The sequence below is a fragment of the Dasypus novemcinctus genome, chromosome 19 (assembly GCF_030445035.2).
Source record: "Dasypus novemcinctus isolate mDasNov1 chromosome 19, mDasNov1.1.hap2, whole genome shotgun sequence".
Lineage (NCBI taxonomy): Eukaryota > Metazoa > Chordata > Mammalia > Cingulata > Dasypodidae > Dasypus > Dasypus novemcinctus.
In genome coordinates this window covers 19,871,733-19,897,842 of record NC_080691.1, presented here as the reverse complement: position 1 = coordinate 19,897,842, position 26,110 = coordinate 19,871,733, and the positions used below count along the sequence as shown (strand labels likewise).

Below are 26,110 nucleotides of genomic sequence, written 5' to 3'. Positions count from 1 at the left end.
GTACATATAAAATGTTCTCAACCTGGAAGTTTACTAGATATTCTGTGCTCAGTGTTTTTACTGGGGGCTGGTGATGTAGGCATTCTCTGCCTACCACATACCAAAATTCTAGACTCCAACAGCATATGAAAACACTTATACATGACAATCAAGTGGGTTTCACTCCTGGTATACAAGGTGGTTCAACATAAGGAATCAATTAACATAATACACCACATTAACAAATAGAATGGAAAAAAACCACATCTCATCTCGATTGATGCAGAAAAGGCATTTGACAAAACCCAGCATCCTTTCTTGATAAAATGCTTCAGAAGATAGGTGTAGAAGGCAAGTTCCTCAATATAATAAAGGGCATATGTGAAAATCCCACAGCCAACATTATACTCAATGGGGAGAGGTTGAAAGCTTTCCCTCTAAGATTAGGAACAAGACAAGGATGCCCACTGTCACCACTGTTATTCAACATAGTGCTAGAAGGTCTAGCGCAATGTAGCATTTTGGTATTACTTATGAATTCCAAAAATAGATATTGGATTATGTTTGTAAACTGGTCTGTTCTTCTGGGCATATTATATTGTATTAGATTCAGAGGCTTCACTTTTACTTGATTAAATAATGATTAAGGCTTTGATTGGACCATGTCAGTAGGACACTGAGTCCCTGGCCACCAAGGGTGGGGACTCACAGAGAAAACAAGGCAGAGTAGTTATTGGGAGTTTTAATGATGGAGCCCTGGGAAATAAACACATGGAGAAGCAGACATGTGAGGAAAGAGAGAAGGCTCCATTAGACACACAGCAGAGGCCCCAGGAAGAGATTAGAGGTGGCCTTGTGGAGAGAGTAGAGAAGCTAAGCCCAGAGAGAAATGGGAGAGGGATGAGACTTATTCCAGCCTACTGCTAATAGTAGAAGAAGTTGGGACCATGAAGCCTTAAGAGGAAGAGGAGCCGGAATCCTTGCAGATGTCAGCAGCCCTCTTGCTCCAACATGTGGCAACAGACTTTGGTGAGGGAAGTAACTTATGCTTTATGGTCTGGTATCTGTAAGCTCCGACCCCAAATAAATACCCTTTGTAAAAACCAACTGATTTCTGGTATTTTGCATCAGTATCACTTTGGCTGATTAATATACTCAAGTAATTAGGCAAGAAAAAGAAAAAAAGGCATCCAAATTGGAAAAGGGTAATTAGGCAAAAAAAGAAATAAAAGGCATCCAAATTGGAAAATCACTATTCTTAGATGACATGTTCCTATAGTTAGAAAATCCCAAGACATCTAAAACAAAGCTACTTGAGCTAATAAATGAGGTTCAATAAAGTGGCAGGATATAAGATCAACATGAAAAAATCAGCAGGATTTCTATACATAAGTCATAAGCAAGGAAATCAAGAAAAAAATTCCATTTACAATAGCAATGAAAAGACTCAAATATCTAGGAATTAATTTAACCAGGAATGTAAGGGTCTGTATTCAGGAAACTACAAAACAGTACTAAAATAAATCAAAGAAGACCTAAACAAATGGAAGGATATTTCATGTTCATGGATTGGAAGACTAAAAGTCATGAAGATGTCAACTCTACCCAAATTGATTTATAGTTTCAATGCAGTATCAATTAAAATCCAACAGCCTACTTTACAGTAATAGAAAAGGTAATTGCCAAGTTTAATTAGAAGGGAAAAGGGTCCAAAAAGGTCAAAAATAACCTAAAAAAGAAGAGCGAAGTCGGAGGACTCATGCTCCCTGAACTTGAAATGTATTATAAAGCTACAGAGTCAAAACAGCATGTATTGGCATAAAAATAGATACATTAATCAAAGGAATCAAATCGAGAGTTCAGAAACAGACTCTCACTTCTATGTGCAACTCATTTTCAATAATCCTACCAAGCCCACTCTTTTGAGACAGAAAAGACTTCAACAAATGGTGCTGGGATAACAGAATATTCATAACCAAAAGAATGAAACAGGATTCCTATCTCATTCCCTAAACAAGAATCAACTCAAAATGGATCAAAAACCTAAACATAAAAGCCAGGACCATAAAACTCCTAGACGGTAACATAGGGAAACATGTACAAGACCTTGTGGTAGGTGAAAGTCTCTTAAACCTTTCACCCAAAGCATGAGCGACAAAAGAAAAAATAGATAAGTGGGACCTCCTCAAAATTAAATATTTCTGTACCTCAAAGGACTTTGTAAAGAGGGTTAAAAGGCAGCCTATTCAATGGGAGAAAATATTTGGAAATCACACATCCCTCAAGGGTCTAATATCCATGATATATACAGAGATGCTACGACTCAACACTAAAAAGACAAATGACCTGATTAAAAAAAGGACAAAAGACCTGAATAGATATTTTTCTAAAGAAGAAATACAAACTGTGAGAAAACACATGAAAAAATGCTCAGCATCACTGGCTAATAGGGAAATCCACATCAAAGCTATAATGAGATATCATTTCATACCTATTAGAATAGCCACTATGAACAAAACAAAGAAACTACAAGGGTTGGAGAGAATGTGGAGAGACAGGAATGCTTATTCACTGCGGTGGGAATGTAGAATGATACAGCCACTGTGGAAGACTGGTGGTTTCTAAGGAAGTTAGATATAGATCTACTATGTGATCCAGCAATACCGCTATCAGGTATATAACTGAGAGCAGTGACACAGACATCTGCACACCAACGTTCATAACGACATTATTCAAGATTGCCAAAAAATGAAACAACTTAGATGTCCACCAACTGACGAATGGTAAACTGTGGTATACACAGACAATGAAATGGTGATTATACTAAATGCCACTGATTGTACACTTTAGATAAATTTTATGGTTTATGAACAAAAAAAGATAAGGTGGGTTGGGGGAGAAATACACCAAAGGTAAGATATGGACTATAGTTAGTAGTAATACTTTGAGGATGCTCTTTCATAATTTGTTGCAAATGTTTCACAATAATTCAAGGTGTCTGTGGTGGGGTGATGAATGGGAGCCCTGTGTGATGTTATGCATGTTTGTTTTTTAAGTTGACAAATTTTACTATACATTTATTGTTTATGTATGTTCATGTTCAATCAATAGTTCAAATCCTTGCTCTGCAACTCACTATGCGACTTTGGGCAAGTTACAGAAATTTCTCGAAGACTGATTCCTTAGTTGTAAAACAGAGACAATATTTACCTCATAGGCCTTTTGAGAGGACTAATTAGGATATATTTTTAAAGTGCTCAAGAAAGTGCTGAGCACACTGTAATTGCTCAGTGAAATACATTACTCTTTATATATGGCAGCTAAAATAACTCTGATTAGTGTTATCTTAGCCCATCTTGAATCTGTTTAAATTATTTATTCCTAAGCAGAATCCTATTTTTAATTGCTTCTAGTTTGGGGAATACTAATATCAGTTTTTAAGTTGCAAACTACATTCCTAGCTTTCAAATTCTTCATCCAAGTGAACGATAAACATAAAAAGTATTAAGAGCTAACACTGAGAACTTACTATGTGCTCGGTGTTGTTCTAAGCACTTCATAGGTATTAAGAGGACTCATTTTATCCTCACAATAATTCTAGGAGGTATATAGCTTAGGAACATTCACATTTAACAGCTGAGTGCAAAGAGGTTAATGAACTTATCCTAGGGCACCCAGCTATCTACTAAGGGACAAAGCCAGGATGCACACTCAAACAAGGAAGATCTCAAGCCTGTGCTCTTCACCGCTCTACCACACTGCCACTCGCTCATGTGGTCACATGGATGGTCACTCTGGGATGCCAGATGTTCTATGTTGACAGAGACTTGGAGCTTTTCAGAAGCTTTGACACAGTTATTTCATGCGCTCTTCCTAACAACATTGAAAGGCCGTCATCTCCATTTCATAAAAAGAGAAATCAATCTCAGAAAGGTGAAGAGATTTGTTTAAGGACAATAAGAATATGTGGGAAAGGCCTGGATCCCAGCTACTTATTATCTGTATGAGTCTATAATCTTTCTGAGCCTCTCAACTGCAAAACAGAAATATAATAATACCCTTCCATAGGGTAATGGCAGGAAGTAAAGCAGTAGATATTTGTAAAGCATGTAGCCCACAGCCTTGTATATAACAAGTACTCAGTAAATGCTAGTCCCCTTCTCCATTCCTCAATCTCCTTCCTTAGGACTCCCTGGCATGGTTGTCCTTCCAAACTCCAGGCTACTCCTTCTCAGTACTCTCTCACCAGACTGTGTTAACAGACGACAGGCACAGAACATTATTTTTTTATCATTACCATGTGATACTGAATCAGACACCTCAGTGAAGTCCAGCTATATTATATAATTTTAAGCATAACAAACTTCCTTCCTTTTGTTCATATGGCCTATCACTTTATCAGAGAAGAAAATAAAATTGGTCTATCAAAATTTGTTCTTTATAAAATTATGTTGAATGTTCCCTGATACCTTCTGTTCTTTTAGGTAACTGCCAAATTTACTTGATTTGTTCTAGTTTCTGACCAGACATTGTTCAAAATTTAAGTTGACCAAACTTTTTTTTTCTTTTTAAACAATACTATTTATTTATTTATTTTTAAGATTTTGAAATTTATTTCTCTCTCCTTCCCTACCCCCCGCCCCAGTTGTTGGCTCTCTGTGTCCACTCACTGTGTGTTCTTCTGTGACCACTTCTATCCTTATCAGTGGCACTGGGAAACTGTTTCTTTTTGTTGCGTCATCTTGCTGTGTCAGCTCTCCATGTGCACGGCGCCATTCCTGGACAGGCTGCACTTTCTTTCATGCTGGGCAGCTCTCCTTATGGGGCGCACTCCTTGCACATGGGGCTCCCCTATGCAGGACACATCCCCATGTGGCATGGCACTCCCTGCGCATGGGCCAGCTCCACACAGGTCAAGGAGGCCCAGGGTTTGAACTGCGGACCTCCCATGTGGTAGACGGACGCCCTATCCATTGGGCCAAGTCCACTTCCCCACCATGGACTCTAAAAAATAAAAGTTACTATCTGGGCATGAGGCTCTTTTCCTCACATTTGCATACAGGAAACACCTAATACTGAATTATAAGCACTGTTCATGGCAAATATACCCTTATCAATCAGTATTACCAGTCAACTGGGAAGCATTTTCTTAAGAAAAGATTAATATGCTAGGAGGGAGCATGGTCTCTCAAAAAGCAAAATTGCTGCATAACTAATCTTTTTTTTCCCTTGGGTACAAAGGATGTCACGAAGCACACATTTTTGGCTTCCAAGTATCATTTAAAATACTCCCATGTCTTAAAGCAATCTGGAAGCTGATGTTAAAAGCCAAAGGAAATTTTTCAATAAGTGTTGACTTCCTAAACCTACTAATTGCCCAACAAGCTAAAAGGCTTGTTTTGGGAAGGCTAAAATCACAACTACCACCAAGAAAAGGGGTACTGTGGCAACAACTCATTTGTGTTTGGCACAGTGAATTTTACTGCTAATTTGTAACAGCATGGATTTAACAACTCTTGGCGTCTTTCATTCATTCTTTCTTGATCAAACTTCATGAAAAAGGGATAGAGAATTATATTTTTTGTGCTCAAGCTTAGGTATCTATAAACATTACTTGTCATACAAATCTCATGAGTTTGACAAAAAGATAAATGAAACAGCAGCTATTAAAGCATTGTTCAAAATTTAAAGTATATTTCAGTACAATATGATTTTAGTTTTTTACCTTATAAACATCAATGGTGAAGTTATTTCAATGATGCCAGCCCTACCAGCCAAATACAAATGATTGATAAGGTAACTTAGTGATATTTGCTCAGCTCTTTATGGAGGTACATTTATCAGCAAATATGAATTTCAATCTTATCTATTCTCATTCATTCTGTTTCACATTTGAAATTTAATACTCATAAAATAAATCCAATATTATTCACTTAATCAAAAAGTGAAAAACTGGAACATTATCTCATAAAACCACTAAGATCTCAGCCATTATATAATAAGAATATTTTATTGCAAAATGGCTTATTTTCAGTTTTAAGTAAATAATTGTTATAAACTAAGATGAACTTCCCATTATTGATATTCAAACTAAGAAAGTGAAACACATTAACAGTTTCAAACAAAAACAATACTCAAACACCTTTGTCCCATGAGATACCTCAATTTACCTCATCTCCCTTCAAAACTTCAGTGCCATCAAATTCACGAGTCTGATTTGTCTTCACTGATGCTTCTCTCTCAAGGCTGGCTAGCTTCTCCTTTGCCTCCTGAAGTTCCTCAGCTTTAGCTTCTTTTTTACGAGAAATGATGGATGCCTAATTGAGCATTAAATAAGGATAAAATAAGATATACAATCAATTTTCTATTACCTTGTGAAATTATCAGTATTTTAGATTTTTCCAAGCTGAATTTCAGCCTCAGGTTGGTTTCTCCGGACCAATACCCCTTGCCTCATGACCTACCAACACCAGTTATATATTTAGTTTAAATATGCAATGTATACTGAATATCAATCTAAAAACATTAAGGAGGACAAAAGTCCTGAAAATAAAGGAGATTATTGTCAGAGAAACAAAAATGCAATAATAATAATAATAATAATAATTTTTAAACACTGAAATATAATGAAAATATGTTCTAGGTAAGTAAACAGAAGCTAATGCTAACTAAGTTTATTGTTCTTCCATATGTTCTGGATTCTTTCATTGAAAGAAAACAAGAATGTTTGCTCTCAAAACTACAAACACTCAACAACAACAACGAAAAAACAAAACTACAAACACAGGTCTTCTCTAAGTTCAAATATTCGTACTTTTAAAATGAAATGTTATAAACAAGAAAATATTAAACTCTCATCCTGGGGAGTCCTGCTGTGTTCTCAAATAGAGGGACAAGAACCTCTTGAGTACACAGGCCTAAGCAATGCCTAATAAAAGAAAAGAGACTATTATGTCAAGCCCTCGATATTAATGCACATAACTATGAATCTTATTCTTCAAAAATTGAAATTTAGTGGTTGCCACAGATTCCAAGGGGAGGAGGGGGGAGAATGGGGCAAACATAGGGCATTTTGGGGGCACTGGAATTGTTCTGCATGATCTTGCAATGATGGAAACAGGTTATTACATGTTTTGTCAGAGCCTATGAAAATATACAGTACAAAATGTAAACCAGTGACCATTTAGTAGCAATGCTTTGGTATTTGTTCATCAATTGTAATGAATATACCACAGTCATGTAGGGTGTTATTGGTAGGGGAGGATAGGGCAGGGGGAGTGGCATAATAAAAGAAAAATTTTTAAATGTTAAAACACCTGTTGTATTTGGAGCATTCTGATACATAAAATGCAGGTTCAAAATCAAACACCTGACTCCCCAGAATTATGCAAATGAGTACAGAAGCCAAATATCAATAGCTGTTTGCAGCCATGAATGCAGCATTTTATATTGTCTAGGAACTCTTTGGGGATTTTCTTAAATGAATCATGGTGTACTAGTTTAATAAAATTATTAAGTCAAACTGTCTTCTTAAATGAAATAGTGCAAATATTTTCTTCAAATAAATTTGACAGGAGAGGGGGATCTAGTGGAACCCTTTAAAAATTCTACTGTCCTTCAAGTTTTTTAAAAAAAGAAAAGAGAGCTGATGAGAGAATGTTTCTCTCTATAGAAGTATTCAAGTAAAAAAAATTGAAGAAGGAATGATAGAGTATGAAAATTTTGTAGAAAGTGATGGTGTACGGTATCCTACCTTAACATGATTAAATAAATAAATATAAACCTGAGTTCAAAAGCCAGCATCTTCTTTTAAAAAATTTTTGTGGTTACACACATACACCTCAAAATTTTTCCTTTTAACTACTTTCAAGTGTATAATTCAGTGGTATTAATTGCATTCTGAATGTTGTGTTACCATCATCAGCATCCTTTACTGAAACTTTTTCCATCACCTCAAACAAAAACTGTGTACCTATTTAGAAACAACTCCCTATTATCTCCCCCAAACCCTGGTAAACTGTAATCTACTTTCTGTCTCTATGAATTCGCATTTTCAAGGTATTTCGTATAAGTGAAATCATACAAAATTTGTCCTTTTGTGTCTTACTTCACTTAACGTGATGTCTTCAAGGTTCATCCATGTAATAACATCAGAACTCCATGCCTTTTTAAAGCTGAATAATTGTCAGTTGTATGTATAGACCCCATTTATCCATTCATCTGTTGATGTACACTTGGGTTGTTTCCACTTTTTGGCTATTGTGAATAATGCTGCTATGAGCACTGGTGTACAATTATATGTTTAAGTCCCTGTTTTCAATTCTCTGGGGATATATATCTCAAAGTGGGACTACCAGGTCATATGGAAATTCTACGTTTTACTTTCTGAGGAACCACCAAACCGTTTCCACAGCAGCTACACCAATTTACATTCTCACCAACTACGAACCAGGGTTCCAATTTCTCCACACCCTTGCCAATACTTGTCATTTTTTTGTTGTTTTTAATTAATAACCATCCTAGTAGGTATGAAGTGGCATCTCATTGTGGTTTTGACTTGCACTTCCTGATGACGAACGATGCTGAGCATCTTTTCATGTACTTTAGGAATTTGTATACATTCTCGGAGAAATGTCTATTCAAATTCTTTGCCCATTTTTTAAAAAAAGATTTACTTATTTATCTTCTTCATACCCCATTGTTTGCATTTTCTGTGTCTGTTCATCTTCTTGTTTCTTTTTTTAGGAGGCATCAGGAACTGAACTCAGGACCTCTAATGTGGGAGGGAGGCGCCTAATCACGTAAGCCACCTCCATTCCCTGCTTTGTAGTGTCTCTTGTTATGTTTTTCCTTGTGTCTCTTGTTGCATCATCTTGTCACCTCAGGTCACCATGCCTGCCTGTAGTGCCACCTCACTGTCCTACTCATCCTCTTTAGGAGGTACCAGGAGCCTCTGCTCCCTGCTTTGTTGTGTTTCTATGTGTTTTTTTCCTTGTGTCTCTTGTTGTGTCAGCTTGCCACACCTGCCCATTGTGCCAGCTCACTGTCTTCTTTAGGAGGCATGGGGAACCAAACCACAGACCTCCCATGTGGTAGGCAGGGGCCCAATCGCTTGAGCCACATCTGCCTCCCCTGCCCATTTTTCAATTGTATTGTCTTTTTGTTGTTGAGTTTTAACAGTTCTTTATATATTCTGGATATTAAACCTTTATCAGATATATGATTTGCAACTATTTTCTCCCATTCTGTAAGCGGTCTTTTTACTTTCTTGATAATGATCTTTGATGCACAAAATTTTTCATTTTGATAAAGTCCATTTCATCTATTGTTTCTTCTGTTGCTTGAGCTTTTGGTGTCATATCTAAGAAATCAGGAGTTTTAATGCTGGAGCCCCAGGAAGTAAACACACAGAGCAGCAGATATGAGAGGAGAGAGAGGGCTCCATTAGACACGGCAGAGGCCCAGGAAGAGAGATGCACTGTTCATCTGAGAGTTTACAGCTGACCTTATGGAGAGAGCAGAGCAGCCAAGCCCAGAGAGAAACAAGCCCCAGGAGAAGAGACTTATCCTGGCCTACAGCGGAATATTGGAAGAAGCTGGGAACACAGACCTTTACGAGGAAGAGGAAGGCTGAAATTTTGTAGGTGTTGGCAGCCATCTTGCTCCAACATGTGGCAACAGACCTCAGTGAAGGAAAGTAACTTACGCTTTATGGCCTGGTAACTGTAAGCTTCTATCCTAAATACCCATTATGAAAGGCAAAAAAAAAAGAAATCACTGTCAAACCCAAGGTCATGAAGGTTTTCGCCTACATTTTCTTCTAAGAGTTTTTATGGTTTTAGCTTACTCATTTAGGTCCTTGATTTGTTTTGAGTTAATTTTTGTATATACTGTGAGGTACATTCTTTATTAGAGAAGTTATGGGTTTACAGAACAATCATGTATAAAATACAGTATTCCCATATACCACCCCACCACCAACACCTTGCACTGAAGGTGCATTTGTTACAATGATGATAACACATTTTTACCAACTGTAGGAAAGTGACTACTCAATTTTCCCAGCACTATTTATTGATAAGACTATTCTTTCTCCATTTATGTACTGGGCATTACAGTACATGTTGAAAGTAAGTTGGCAAGAGATATGTAACCAAAAGTCAGCATCTTTCTTAACTAAGAAACATGAGGGCATTTTTCATTAAAGTCAGGAACAAGATAAGGATGCCTATAACCTCCACTACAGTTTAAATAGTCTGTTGATGTTATTAGCCAATGCTATTAGACAAGTGAAAGCAATTAGATGCAGAGATGAAAGGAAAATTTGGAATTTACAGATTATATGGTTATGTATCTAAAAAAACCCAAAAGAATAAATTGAAAACCTAAGCAAACAAATCAATAGCTTTCATAAATGAACAAAATCAGTTTGAAGACATAAAAAAAGACCCCATTTATAAGAGCAAAAAAAAAAAGAAACACATAAGCATATATTTTTTTTTGTAGCAAATTTTTTGTCTTTTTTTTTTTTAAAAGATAACATAGATCACACAAAATGTTACATTAAAAAATTTGAGACGGAGGAAAGCAGCTGTGGCTCAATCAGTTGGGCTCCCATCTACCATATGGGAGGCCCTGGGTTCACGTCCCGGGGTCTCCTTGTGAAGGCAGGCTCGCCCGCATACTGCGGAGAACTGCCAGCCCAGGCGCACAGAGTGCCACCTGGCCTGCAAGCACCACAGAGAGCTGACTCAGCAAGATGATGCAACAAAAAGGGAGACAAGCAAAAATGCAGAAGAGCACGCAGTGAAAGGACACAGAGAGTGGACAGCAAACAAGATGCAAGGGGGGGATATAAATAAAAATAAAATACATACACAGAAGAATGTACAGCGAATAGACACAGAGAGCAGACTGCATGCAAAAAGTCGTGGGGGGCAGATAAAAAAATATATAAGAGATTCCCATATACCCCACTCCCCATCCCCCCCTCCTCCCCCATCAACAACCTCTTTCATCAGTGTGGCACAATCACTGCATTTGGTGAATACATTTTGGAGCACTGCTACACTGCATGGATTATAGTTTACACTCTCCCCTAGTCCATTCAGTGGGTTATAGCAGGATATATAATGTCCTGCATCTGTCCCTGCAATATCATTCAGGACAACAAGAAAAGTCCCAAACTTTTATGAGGAAAACTGTTAAAAATTCCTAAAACCCAGAAAAGTAAACTTGAACAAATGGAAAAACATACCATGTTTTTTTTAAAAAAGATTTATTTATTTATTCCACACAACCCCTTACTGTTTGCACTCACTGTCTGCCCGTTATGCACTCTCTGTGTTTGCTTGTCTTCTTTTAGGAAGCACTGGGAACCAAATCAGGGATCTCCCATATGGGAGGGAGATGCCCAATAGCTTTGAGCCACACTGGCTCCCTGCTTGTTGTGTCTCTCATATGTCTCCTCATTGCAACATCCTGTTGCAACATCTCATTGTGTCAGCTCACCGCACAGCCCTTCTTGTCAGCTCATTGTCTTGCTCATCTTCTTTAGGAGGCACCGGGAACCAAACCTGGGACTTCCCACATGGGAGGCGGGCACCCAATTACTTGAACCACATCTGCTGCCCGCACACCATGTTCTTAGGAAGTTTCAACATCATAAAGATGTAAGTTTTGAATTAACTGATAAATATAATACAATCCCAATAATTTAAAAAATTATCAGTTTTTTTCCCCCTAGACCTAAACAAGTTGATAATAAAGTTTCTTTTAGAGGAACATGCAAGCATGAATAATTAGGAAAACCCTGACAAAGTAAAGCAGTTGGGGGTGGAGGAGGCCAGTTTTACTGTATGTTAGAACTTGATTATAAAACTTCTATATATGAAACAGTTGATATGGGTAAATAAACACACAAATAGGCCAATGGAACAGAACAGGAAATCCAGAAATAAATCCAATAGCATTTAAAAATTTAGAACAAAATAAAGCAAAATCTCTTATCAGTAGAGGAAAATGGACTAACTGGTATTGGGACAATTAGGTAGTCATATGGAAAAAGAGATGCTATGTACCATACCTGTAATCCACCAGAAAAAATTCTAAATGGACAAGATTTAAATATAAAAAATTAAGTTATTTAAATCAAAAAAGAAAATGAGTAAATTTCTCTATAACCTAACAAAAGTAGGGAAAAACAGTTTTAACTATGACAAAATCTGGAAGCAATAAGAGAAAGGATTCATCAATTTGATCTCAAAAAAACAAATTTTTTCATGGCAAAAAGGACACCATAAGCAAAGTAAAAAGACAAATGAAAAACTGAGAATAAAACATTACAATTTATAAGCCAGGCAAAGAGTAAGTATTCATAATATATAAAGATTTTCTAAAAATAGAGAAAAGGCCAAGAACCCTATAGAAAAATGGTATCTATATATATGAAGCAACAATTAAGAGAAAAAGAAATTAAAATGGCTGTTACTCATATGAAAAGATATTCAACCCTGTTTATAACAAGATAAAGATAAATGAAAATGAAAACTATTAGGGTATACCAAGTCTCATCTACAAGGGTAGCAAAAATCCAAAAGTTCAAAAACATACTCTATTGGTGAGTGTAGCAGTTTGACATAGTTATGAATTTCAAAAATAGATATTAGATTATGTTTGTAAACTGGCCTGTACCTGGGCGTGATTAAATTATGATTAGGGCTTTGATTGGGCCATGTCAGTAAGGTGTTGAGTCCCTGCCCCTTAGTGGGTGGGGACTCACAGGTAAAAGGCATGCACAGGACGGAGATGGAGTTTTTGATGCTGGAGTTTTGAGTTGGAGCCCAGGAAGTAAACACAAAGAAGAAGAACACAGAGGAATAGAGACAGCTCCTTACACATGACAGAAGCCCTGGGGAGAGAGACAGGGCCTTTTACTTGATAGTCTACAGCTGGCCTTGTGGAGTGAGCACGGTAGCTGAGCCCAGAGAAAAACACAGCCCCAGGAAGAGAGAAACTCAGGAAGCTTGAAGTCTTAGCAGACATAAGCAGTCATCTTGCCCCAACACGTGGCAATAGACTTGGGTGAGGGAAGTAACTTACGCTTTATGGCCTTGTAACTGTAAGCCTCTACCCCAAATATATACCCTTTATAAAAACCAATAGATTTCTGGTGTTTTGCATCAGCACCCCTTTAGCTGACTAATACAGTGAGGCTGTGAGAAAACAGGCACTCTCATATTGCAGGTGGTACTGTAAAATGGTACGCTCCCATGAAGAGGAATTTGACATTATCTAGCAAAATTATATATGCATTTACCCTTTGATGCAGCCATCCCATTTCTAGGAGTCTATCTCAAAGACACCTGGCAAAAATATGCAAAGACATATGCATAAAGCTATTCACTGAAGCATTATTTTTTTTGGTTTCTTTTATTCTTTGTTTTATTTTTTTTCTTTTTTCATTTTTTAAAAATTTTATTTTAGTTGTTGAAGCATTATTTGTAATAGAAAAAGAATGGCAACAATCAAAATGTCCATCAATTGGAGACTGGCTGAATAGACTGTAATATACCCACTGAATGGAGTAGACCATGTAGCTGTAAAAAGAAAGAAGTATACCCACTAGGTTGGTTATAATAAAGACATAATAACAAGTGTTGACTAGGATGTGGAGAAATTGGAAACCTCATAGACTGTTGGTGAAAATGTAAAATGATGCAGCTGCACTGGAAAGCAGACTGGCAGTTCTTCAAAATGTTAAACATAGAGTTACTATGTATGACCCAGAAATTCCACTCCTAGGTATATATTCCCAAGAGGAATGAAAACACATGTCAACACAAAACCTGTACACAAATGTTCATAGCAGCATTATTCACAACAGTCAAAAAGTACAAACAGTTCAAATGACCCTCAGTTGATGAATGGATGGATAGACAAAAATGCCATGTAATGGAATATTTGGCAAATAAAATGAAACGAAGTACCGACACATTCTAGAACATAGATGAACCTTAAAAACATTATGCTAAGAAAAGAAAGGAACATATAGTATACGATTCCATTTATTTGAAATGTCCAGAATAGGCAAATGCATAGAGACAGAAAGAAGATTGTAACTGCCTGGGCTGGAGGTTTGGTGAAAACAGGGAGTGGCTGCTAATGAGTACGGGATATTCTTTTCGGGGTAATGAAAAAACTAAAATTGATTGTGGTGATGATTGCACAACTCTCTGAATATACTAAAAACTATTGATTTTCACTTTAATTGGGTGAATTGTATGTATGGTATGTGAATTATTTAATCTCAATAAAATTGTTATAAAAATGAATAAAGGTTATTCTACTGTGGACTTATCTCCAGCATATATTGTTAAATTTTTAAAAAAAGACAAAAAAGAAAAGTATATATAATATGCTCTTGTTTCTCTAAGAAGAAAGATAGATGAGCATACATATTTATTATAATCTGAAAAATAAGCCATAAAATTTCAAAAACTTGTTTCCTATGGGGGAAAGAAAGAATAGATTGGAGAGAGTACAGGTAAAGACACTAGAAATTTCTTTAAAGATTCCTGGTTTTATAGATTTGGCTTTGGAGCCATGTAAGTATTTTAAATAATTATAAAACAAGTTAATTCCTAAAAGTAATCCCTAAAACTTGAAACAAACCTGTATATATATCTCCAATCTAATTGGTGGCATAATCATAGAGTGAAACTACTTAAGTGACTTTAAAACAAGGACTGTATGGTTCTTATGGGATATATACTAAAGACAAAACAAATTGAAAAAAATTTAAACAATTTTTAGTACTAATCATAGTCTTGGTGGTAGTAATGATTGGTACTTGTATTCTGAGACCGTTGCGTGTAAAATGTGGAATAAGACAAATGACGAAATTATCTTGGTGTCTTTAAGAACCAGGATTTTGAATGTAGAATTGGAGACAGATGTGAGAATAATGAGGTCAAGAAAAAACTCGGTATTCCTGAATCTGTACTAGAAGGATTACCATGAACTCATGGATTACTTCAGGGGAGAGAAAGGAATAAAAAACCAAAACTTTCCTACCTCTGGCCAAAGAAAAGACCTAAATTGTCCATTCCAAGAGCAATGAGGGAAGCAGACATGCCTTAACTGATAGTGTTTCCTACTATATGGAGGGTCAGAGTTCGATCCCGAGGGCCTCCTGACCTGTGTGGTAAGCTGGCCCATGCTCAGTGCTGCCACGTGCAAGGAGTGCCATGCCATGCAAGGGTGCTCCGTGCACAAGGTGTGCACCCCACAAGGAGAGTTGTTCCATGTGAAAAAAGTGCAGCCCGCCCAGGAGTGGCACCACACACACGGAGAGCTGACGTAGCAAGATAACGCAACAAAAAAGACAGTTTCCCAGTGCTACTGGATAATGCAAGTGGACACAGAAGAACAAGAACACACAGAGAATGGACACAGAGAGCAGACAATGGGGGGGGGGGGAAGAGAGATAAATAAAATAAATCTTTAAAAAAAAAAGGAGCAATGAGAACTCTGGCATCCAGATTGTGGTCTCTAAGTATCATTTTCTATGAAAACAAATCAGAGTTCGCTGGAGAAAGTCTAATTCTAGGTCTAGGGTAGGAAATGTAAAAGATGAGACTAGAAATGTCTTAAGTCATACCAGAATGCAAGGAAATGATCAAGGACTACTAGAATCTTGAAAGGACTAAAAACTTAACTTGAAAAATGTTCTACCAGCCAAAAATGGGACAATTTGAGTATCGCTAAAGAAAATATTTAGTTTATTAAATATGCTTATTTCTATGGCTCATAAAGACAGTAAACAAATAAATAGCTAAACAACACCAACCCTAACTGATCACTTTTACTGTTTGAAAATACAAAGGAAACCAACTCATTCTGAAAACTAATAGGTAACGATAAAGTTCAAGCATGTATCCTGCCTTTCCTATATGAACATGCTTCCAAATAGTTGATGAGAGGAAGCTTCCCTTATAGAATTATTCCAGTTAATAAATGAAGAAGGACTAATGGTTCAACATTTTGCAACCTTAAATGAAATTAATGAATTGGCAATGATAATAAATGGTTGCTAACTTCACAAAAAGAGAGTCAATCAAACATTATGTACCACCGAATGAAATGACACACCACCACCTAGAAAGTATTCTTGCCCAAAAAAGTATCAAAACAGAATCTGTTTTAGGAGCAGATGTAGCTCAAGTGGCTCAGTGCCTGGTTGCCATGTATGAGGTCCTGGATTCAATTCCCGGTACCTCCTAAAAAAACAAACAGCAACATCTGTTTAGGCTTCTAGTTCTAATTAACAGAAAATACAGGAGACAGAGGAACATGTTAAAAGATACCATAGGGATGCAATCAGTAAAATCTAAATCATAGAAATGCTATAGGATAAATGACCAAGTTTCCTCAATAAATAAATTGCAAGAATTTTATTAAATAAATATAAATAAATGGGTAGGAGAAACCTACATAGTAAAAGATACTTGAATATATCAACCAAATGCAGTGTATAAATGCTGTATCTATCCTGATTCAAACAAAGCAACCGTAAAAAGGAAATGACACAATTAGGGAAATCTGAACACTGCCTAAATATGTGCTGATATTGCAAGAAAGGGTCTAGATCAGTGGTTGGGTGCCTGCTTTGCATGTACAAGGTCCCGGGTTCAATCCCCAGTACCTCCTACAAAAAAAAAATCACTGATATTAAGGAATTATTGTTACTTTTTTCAGATGTGGTAGGTCACTGTGGTTTAAATTTTTTTAAAGTTTATCTTTTACAGAAAAAAATCTGAAATATTTACAGATGAAATTACATGAAGCCTTTATAAGATCTGCTTCAGAATAATTATGTTGGGGATGGGGGGTATATATGAAACTGGCCTTGATAGCAGTAGCATAGGGACCTTTGAGGGAATATTGTACTATTCCCTCTACCTTTGAATATTGTTGAAATTTTCCACTATAAAGAGTTTTTTAAAATTCTAGTGTTCTTGAATTTTTTGCTATATAGCTCAGTGTTTTCTGAGGTTATAGACTACACTTCACACTAACCTCCTCTTGGCTGGGTTCCTGTCAGATAAACCATGGCTTTCATTTGAATCATTTGTTGAAAATACAAAACAACATATATACCCTTACAACCTAATAAAAATTGCCTTATCGTTAAAATTTAATTTATTTTACAAATGCAAACTTTAAATCTGAAAAAGTTATAGTGCCTTTTAGTTCATTAAAGATTATAAATATTTTTATTTATACCGCTAAGGAAAGCTTTCGATTATAAAAGATGAAATTCTACACTCACAGAAATAAACACAAACAGCTCTATCACAACAGCTGGCAGACACTAAGGAAACTAGGCATTATCAGCTGTACTGCATTTCTAACTTGAACATGCGTCTTTTGTGGCTTTTCCACAAACACTGTGTTAGAACCTGGAGATTAACGCAGCTGGTGGTTTAAATGGTAAGGTTCACCAAGAAGATTACAAATCTAAACATGTGGGTCAAAAGAGTAGTCTTACCTGTTGTCTATACAGTGAGAGTTTGCCTTCAATTGGCTCATTTCTCATCATTTTCTTTTCAATCAGCTGATTGATCTGTGTGTTTATTTCATTTATCTAAAACAACATGAAAGTAAAAAATGTTAAAACTCTCTCCCTAAGATTACACAAAGTAAATGACATCTGGCCAAGGCAAATTTTGAATTTAGAATTCTTTTTTTTTTTTAAAGACTTTTATTTATTTCTCTCCCCTCCTTCCCCCCAGTTGTCTGCTCTCTGTGTCCATTTGCTGTGTGTTCTTCTGTGACTGCTTCTACCCTTATCAGTGGTACCAGGAATCTGTGTCTCTTTTTGTTGCGTCATCTTGTTGTGTCAGCTCTCCATGTGTGCAGTGCCATTTTTGGGCAGGCTGCACTTTCTTTTGCGCTGGGCAGCTCTCGTTAGGGGGTGCACTCCTTGCACGTGGGGCTCCCCTACGTGGAGGACACCCCTGTGTGGCACAGCACTCCTCGCACACATCAGCACCTCATGTGGACCAGCTCCACATGGGTCAAGGACAGCCAGGGTTTGAACCATGGACCTCCCATGTGGTAGGTGGACACCCTATCCATTGGGTCAAGTCCGCTTCCCTGAATTTAGAATTCTTATCATCAGTGATTCAATGGAAGGAACAGTTTTCATTAATGTTGAGAGTAAGTTGGTATAATTACTGTTAAAAACAATTTACATTTAATGGTACATGATATATTTTAACACATTTTAATTACCTGTACGGATTTAACCATCCCTGTCTAAATTATCCTAAAGAATTTCACATGTAAAACATATACATAATTATCAATAAGGTGATATGTAAAATGCCAAAGCTGTCCCCCCTTCACTAGGCCAAAGTGAAAAAGATGAGTCTGAACAAACATCCCCAAGGGATTTAGTAAAAGGAATTCATAAGCCCAGCTAAGAATCCATGACATCTAAATGACATCTAAAATCTTTCCTCATGGGAAACGGATTTGGCTCAACTGATAGAGAATCTGCCTACTGCATGGGAGGTCCAGGGTTCAAACCCAGGGCCTCCTGACCTGTGTGGTGAGCTGGCCCACGCACAGCGCTGATGTGCACAAGGAGTGCCATGTCACGCAGGGGTGTCCCCTGTGTAGGGGAGTCCCACGTGCAAGGAGTGCACCCCTCAAGGAGGGCCGTCCTATGCGAAAAAAGCGCAGCCTGCCCAGGAGTGGCACCGCACACACAGAGAGCTGACGCAGCAAGATGACACAACGAAAAAAAGAGAAACAGATCCCTGGTGCCACTGACAAGAATGCAAGCGGACAAAGAAGAATACACAGTGAATGGACACAGAGTGCAGACAACGGCAGTAAGGGGGAAGAAGGGGAGAGAGAAAAAAAAATCTTTCCCCATGGGACGTAGGTGTAGCTCTGTAGTTGTGCGCCTCTTTCCCCTGTACGTGGTCCTGGGTCCAATCCCTGGTACCTCTTTAAAAATAAATAAATAAAATAAATAAATTTATAAAAGATAAAATCTTTTCCTGTTATAATAACCTAATGATTCTATGATAACTGTCATTTATCCTGGTCATTCATCTAAATCTTTCCAAAATGTAATAAAATAAAACTGATTGAAGTCAATAAAAACATTTGGTACATCAATAAATTTTTTAAAATTACATAGCTTTCAGTATATCTATCCTGAGAAAGACTCGGGATCTCCTGTTAATGCTATGATATTAAATTTGAGCTAAATCTGAGATGATCTATTAATAATTTCTCTACGTAAATTAAAAGAATAAAATGGTCAGAATTATGGATTTAATGGTGGTGGCTATTAAGCACAAAGTAAGCACATTAAGGAATTATCAATTCAAAATCTTTCAATTTTCATGATACTTACTATTAAATATCTATTTATCTATATCTGATTAGTGCTTTATTTCTAGGGAACATAATGTAATAAAATGACACCAGATTTCAATGAGCCTTACAACAAAGTTACTAACTCCAAAGTTGGCGCACAAGGGTAATAAAAAAATATTACTTTAAAAATAAAATTGCTATATTATTCTTGAAATAAAAATTAAAAAGATTTAACATATTTAAAAATTTGCCATCTGAATGCAGTATGAATACAGAAATCTATGAATCAATATCATGTATATTAATATTAATTTATATGTGCAAAACTGATTAGTTTCCTAATCAGTTGACTATGCTTTCATAAGCATCGTATGGATTATGTAACCACCATTACATTCTACTATTCTTCATAGAGAAAGTTATCACTCTTAGCACAGATTAACTAGAGCCAAGAGTGTGACACTGTAGAAAGCAGTTTATATAATTTTCACAGGACTGGAGGTGAGATAAAATTGAGAGCTATAAAAAGATGATTGTCACTTACCTTAGATTCGAGTTCAAGAAGATCAGAATGGCCCATAGCTGGCTCTGAAACCACTTTTTGTAAAAAATGTAATTCTTTTTTCTTGTTTTCTAATTCTTTAGGAAATTTTTCTGTTACCATATATGAATTAAACTTTATCTCCTCCTCTAGCCTCTTCACTAAACCTTTAAAAATAAAATAAATGAATATTTAGCTAAAAGAGTAGGGTATAATGATAGTGTTTTAAATATAAGACCTGGATAGTCTAAAGCATTCTGTATAATATCTACTATAGTACAATAAAAGATTGGCATTAAAATCCTTTGATTTAAAATTAGAATTAAGAGACAAATTAAACAACACAGAATATTTAAATAATTATAGAAAAAAGTGATAACATGATCTTTCAAAATTACAACCTAATTACTTAAAACCCCACAATATACAAAAATAACATTTGCAGAGCCAGATATATGTTGGGGTCTGTAGTAGTTTGATATAATTGATGAATTCCAAAAAGAAATATTGGATTATGCTTGTAATCTGATCTGTACCTGGGCATGACTGAGTTATGATTAGGGCATTGCATCCCTACCCCGTAGTGGGTGGGGGACTCACAGATAAAAGGAATGGTGAAGAACAGAGTTGGGGATTTCTGATGTTAGAGTTTGATGCTGAAGACCTGGGATGTCAACACCCAGAGGAAAGAGAAGCCAGCCCCAGGAAGGAAGGAACCTTGAAGCCAGAGTAAAGCAAGCCCGAGGAATGTAGGAACCCAGGAAGCCTGAAGCCTTGCAGATGTTGGCAGCCATCTTGCTCCAAATAGACTTTGCTTTATGGCCGGATATCTGTAACCTCCTACCCTAAATAAATATCCTTTATAAAAGCCAACCAGTTTCTGGTATTTTGCATCAGTACCTCTTTGGCTGACTAATACAGGGTCATATTTGCTTCTTAAATATTTAAGAAAGACATGAACCAAATGATAATAAACAAATGAAATCTAACCCAATTTCTCTCTTATATTAAGTGATTGGGGAGTGATGTAGCCAAGTGGTTGAGGGCCTGCTTTCCATGTACAAAGTCTCAGGTTCAATCCTCCTAAAAACAACGAACAAATGGGGGAAAAAAAAAACTCATTGAGGAGCTCAGTGGTATGAGCACCTCCTTCCCAAGCATGAGGTCCTGAGTTCAATTCTCAGTATCTCCTAAAAAAATGAAATAAAAAAAGTCAAAGGATGAACTGAAAAAAAAAAAAAGACTATTTACTCTTTTTCTTTTGCAATACTTCTGAAGCAATTTATACTTCTACTCTAATACTTTTTATGATAATACATTATAATTTGTCAGCTTCAAACTATTGAAGACATTACTAAAGATACAACAAGTTAAAACCTGAAGAAGAGAAATGATCTACATTCATAAAATTTTAGGCTTTCCATGTTTTGGTTTTGATTTTTTAAAGTATTAGCTTATAGTTAAGTGGCAACTTATATGTTTAAGATTTAATAGTTGTCTTATTTTGACAGAGTGCACAAATATACACACACAGATTTTCAGTGAAGAATAGTTTTGTTATAAATTCCCAGCCTAGAGGGCTTTAAAAAGTTTATTTCAGATCTTTCCATTACACATTTACACATTCTGGTTTGACTTTTTAAAACACTGGATTTCCGGTTTAAGTAACCTACATACGTAAACTGCATAACAAATCTGGCCCAAAACTTTAAATTATTTTTAGTTCTGTTGTGCTACACATATATTAACATGTAAAAATTTATTCACGGCAAATTCACAAGTTTTCCATTCATCTCTTCAACTTCCCCCCTTGTCAGAACTGGGGAAAGGGAAGGAAAGGCAAAAGTTTAGAGAATTACACTATAATTAGGCAGTCATTCCTATGTGGTTTCCAATTAAATATACAACCTGGCTTTTTCGGCTAATAGATTACTAGATTTTCCATCTTCAATTTCTTAAACATACCAAATGTAACCGAGATGCATGGAATCAAAGCCAAAAATGTTTTCGAAGATTTAAAATTTCTAAAAAATATTTTCTCTATTAAAAATACTTAAAATTCTAGAAAATTATTCTATAGTGACAGAAAGCAAATCAGTGGTTGCCAGGGGATGGGTAGAAGGGTGGAGAGGGGCAGTAGAAGTTACAAAGGAGTACAAGGAAGCATTTGGATAGACCTTATTCAAATAAATAACCTAGTTCAATTAAACATCTGTTTAAATACTCTTTTCCTAGGCTGCTAAACACAACCCTTCTGTTTCCCACTATCCAGAAAAGCAGGAACTCCTTAACTTCCTGCTCCCTATTCCCTGTATACCAATAAAATACACACAGCACACACATAATATTTTCATCAATATTTTCAGCCGTTTTTCCTTCCTAGCTTCTCCTCCTGTGGAAGAGATAATTTTCTTCCTATTTAGGGTTAAGCTCTCTAACTCATACCCTCCCCAACTCCTTAAATAGTTCTCTCCATCCCTCAACAGCATATTTATTGAAGGCCTGCTATGTGTAATTTAGTGTGCTGGGGTCTGGAAATACAAAGACCAAGATGACTTGGTGACGATCCTCAAGAAAGTCAAGTTGAGTTAAGAGGAGTCAGATATGCCAAAATTAACATATTGTGTTAATTGCTGTAGAACATTCTGTGCAATCCCTGAAGTACATCGGGAGCACAGAGGAGAGCTTGTTAATAAGTCTCATTTCCCCCCAGATATCCAAATCACAATTTGTCTGAGTCTTTCCTTCGGCATATAAATACCATGATACCTCTGTCCACCCTCAAATTGGGCACAGGACTGACTCTGTCAATCATATGTATACTTCCACTCCTGCCTTCCTTTCAAAAGCCTTCGAGGGAAGTCTGCATTTTCATATCCACTTCTTCACCTATCATTTGCTCCTGGAGCCCACTGTAATCATGTTACTTCAGGCTACTGTGCCTCTGCATGGAATGAAAGGTATCCCATTCCTCCTTCATCTTTCCAACTTTTCCTACCAAGTCCAGGACGCTATCTGACTGTGTCAGAGTGAGGGCCTTGCCTCTGTTCTCCTAGAACCCTATGGTGAGACCATCAGAATGTTCATCACACTGCCTTGTAATTGCCCACTGTTTGTCATTCCTCTATTAGACTATGAACACTGTAACAGAAATATCCTTGTTTTCTATTCCTAGTACTTAGTACAGTACAGTACCTAACATACAGGAGATGCCTAAAAAATATTGGATTTTATAGACTATGGGCTTGGGGATAATTATTTCTATTATGGTACTACTTAACAGTGCAGTTCATTTTGTTGTTTCACAGCATCTACTTTCAATATATTACTTAGAGTAATATTTTAAGCCACCATCCCAAGATGTTGCCAAAATAGATTTCATTACAAAAAACGATTATGGCTTTTCTGGCCCAAACAAATTCTATTTAGGCTAGAAGTGAAAACCAAAACAAAATAAAGTCTATCAATTTAAATAAAAAAACAATTATTACTAATACTACAAAAATTCTTGGATATTTTATTTAGGTACTAAAGATAAAACATAATAGCAAGAAATACTTGAGGTAATAAAATTGGGGGTAACTGATATGGTAAAAACACAAAATTAGGCTAACATTTGCAGGGCTTCTGTTTTTGTTTTTTCTTTTAGGAGGCACTGGGAACCGAATGAGGGTCTTCCCATGTGAGAGGCAGGCACTCAAATGCTTAAGCCATGTCTGCTCCCTTCTCGTTTTTGTTATCTCTTGTTGTTTTTGCTTATTGTCTGCTCTGTGTTTGTTTGTCTTCTTTAGGAGGTCCCAGGAACCGAATCTGGTACCTCCATGTGGGAGGTAGGTACCTAACTGCTCAAGTCACATCCACTCCCTGGGCTAACATTTGAAATTATATTGAACTGGATTGAGCAACCAATTAATTTTCTGTATAGTACATCTTTCAATTCTTGTTTTAATTACCTTTATATCTAAGAACTTAACGGTAAATTTTAATACTTTCTTAGCAAAAGTAAGCCTACACAAAATAAACTGCTTATTGATTTTATTTTTTAAGTGGCTCTAATTAAATAGATTACTTTTGAGGTTTCATCTTAATTTTTTATAGTAGAGACATGAAGGAATTGACAACAAAGAACATATACTAAAAAGAAATATCATCCTACTAATAAAGGTTAAAAACAGAAAAATTTTCTTTTGTGCAGAAAATGAGCATTTTCCTAAAAAGTAGAAACTTGGTGAATAAAGAATCAGGTGATGCCAATAGCTAAATGCACACGATTTCCAAATAATGCTTGCATCTGAATTTATACTGACTGAGAGGGGTGAGACAATCTGTGGAAAGTCCCTAGTCAACTTGTATCAACCATAAATCTTATAGGAATCACTGTACTAGTTTCTTACATATCTATTAAATATACACTACTTGATTCTAAGATGCCATCAATTCTAAGACACCATTAACCAAATTACAAATATCCTGTGAAATGTACATATCAATTGTAAAATATATTCCAATTGCAAAAACAATTAAAATGAGAAAAAAAATGTGTCTAGGATTAAGGAACTAATGTACTACTTCATTTAAGAGCTTGAGATATAATTTACATGCTATGAAATTCACTCAAAGTGTACAATTCAATGGTTTTTAGTATATTTACAGTGTGCAATCTTCACCAGAATCTAATTTTAGAACATTTTTATCATCCTCGAAAGAAACCTTGTACCCATTAGCAGCCACTTCCCATTCTTCTCCCCTTGAATAACTGTTCTCCTACCCAACATGCCCCAGACACAAGTAACTACTAATCCACTTTTTGTCTTTATAGATTTACCTATTCTGAATGTTTCCTATAAATAGGATCACATAATATATAGTCTTTTATGACTGGCTTCTTTCACTTAACATGTTTTTGAGGTTCATCCGTGTTGCAGCATGTATCAGAGTTTCGTTCTTTTCTATTGTTGAATAATATTCTGTTGTATGGATATATAACATTCTGTTTATCCATTCATCAGTTCAGAGTCATTTGGGTTATTTCCACTTTTTTAGCTACTATGAATAATGCTGCTATGAACATTCATGGACAAGTTTTTATGTGGATATGTTTCAATTTTCTTGGGTAGAATTAGGAGTGGAATTGTTGGGTCATATAGTAACTATGTTTAACATTTTAAGAAACTACCAAATTGTACGATTTTACTTTCCCACCAGCAATGTATGAGGGTTTCAATTTATCAACACACTTTTTTTTCCCTAATGATAACTTTTTTCTTTTCTTTTTTTTAAAAATTTCTCTTCCCTTCCCCCCCCTCCCGAGTTGTCTGCTCTCTGTGTCCATTCACTGTGTGTTCTTCTGTGAGAGCTTCTATCCTTATCAGTGGCACTGGGAATCTGTGTCTCTCTTTTTTTTTTTAAAGATTTCTTTCTTTCTTTCTCTCCCCACCCCCCCAGCACCCCGGTTGTCTGTTGTCTGTGTCTATTTGCTGCGTCTTCTTTGTCCGCTTCTGTTGTCAACAGCACGGGAATCTGTGTTTCTTTTTGTTGCGTCATCTTGTTGTGTCAGCTCTCCGTGTGTGCGGCACCATTCCTGGGCAAGCTGTACTTTCTTTCGCGCTGGGCGGCTCTCCTTACGGGGCGCACTCCTTGCGCGTGGGACACCCCTGCGTGGCACGGCACTCCTTGTGCGCATCAGCACTGCACATGGGCCAGCTCCACATGGGTCAAGGAGGCCCGGGGTTTGAACTGCAGACCTCCCATGTGGTAGACAGACGCCCTAACCACTGAGCCAAGCCCTCCGCCCCCTTGTCTCTTTTTGTTGCGTCATCTTGCTGTGTCAGCTCTGCATGTGTGCGGTGCCATTCTCGGGCAGACTGCACTTTCTTTCGCACTGGGTGGCTCTCCTTACGGGGCGCACTCCTTGCACGTGGGGCTCCCCTATGCAGGAGAAACCCCTGCGTGGCAGGGCACTCCTTGCGCACATCAACACTGCACATGGGCCAGCTCCACATAGGTCAAGGAGGCACGGGGTTTGAACCATGGACCTCCCATGTGGTAGGCAGACGCCCTATCCATTGGGCCAAGTCCACTTCCCAACACACACTTGTTATTATCTGCCTTTTCTATTATAATCATTCTAAGTATTTTATCTTATAGTATAATAGTGTATAGATTAATACAGAAAGATGAACTAACCCTCCA

The 26,110-nt window shown here is 36.8% G+C and overlaps 1 protein-coding gene across 4 annotated transcripts in view; it reads right to left on the bottom strand.

Annotated features, from left to right (window-relative positions):
- The window catches only part of IFT81 (intraflagellar transport 81), a 137,558-nt gene that overhangs the window by 99,365 nt on the left and 12,083 nt on the right, over positions 1-26,110 (bottom strand). For all 4 annotated transcript variants that reach the window (XM_071209788.1, XM_071209790.1, XM_071209789.1 and 1 more), the window contains exons 9-11: positions 19,922-20,085; positions 17,531-17,626; positions 6,150-6,296 (exon numbers count right to left, since the gene is read on the bottom strand). In XM_071209788.1, the coding sequence (XP_071065889.1) occupies positions 6,150-6,296; positions 17,531-17,626; positions 19,922-20,085 (407 nt within the window). The remainder of the gene's footprint in view (positions 1-6,149; positions 6,297-17,530; positions 17,627-19,921; positions 20,086-26,110) is intronic.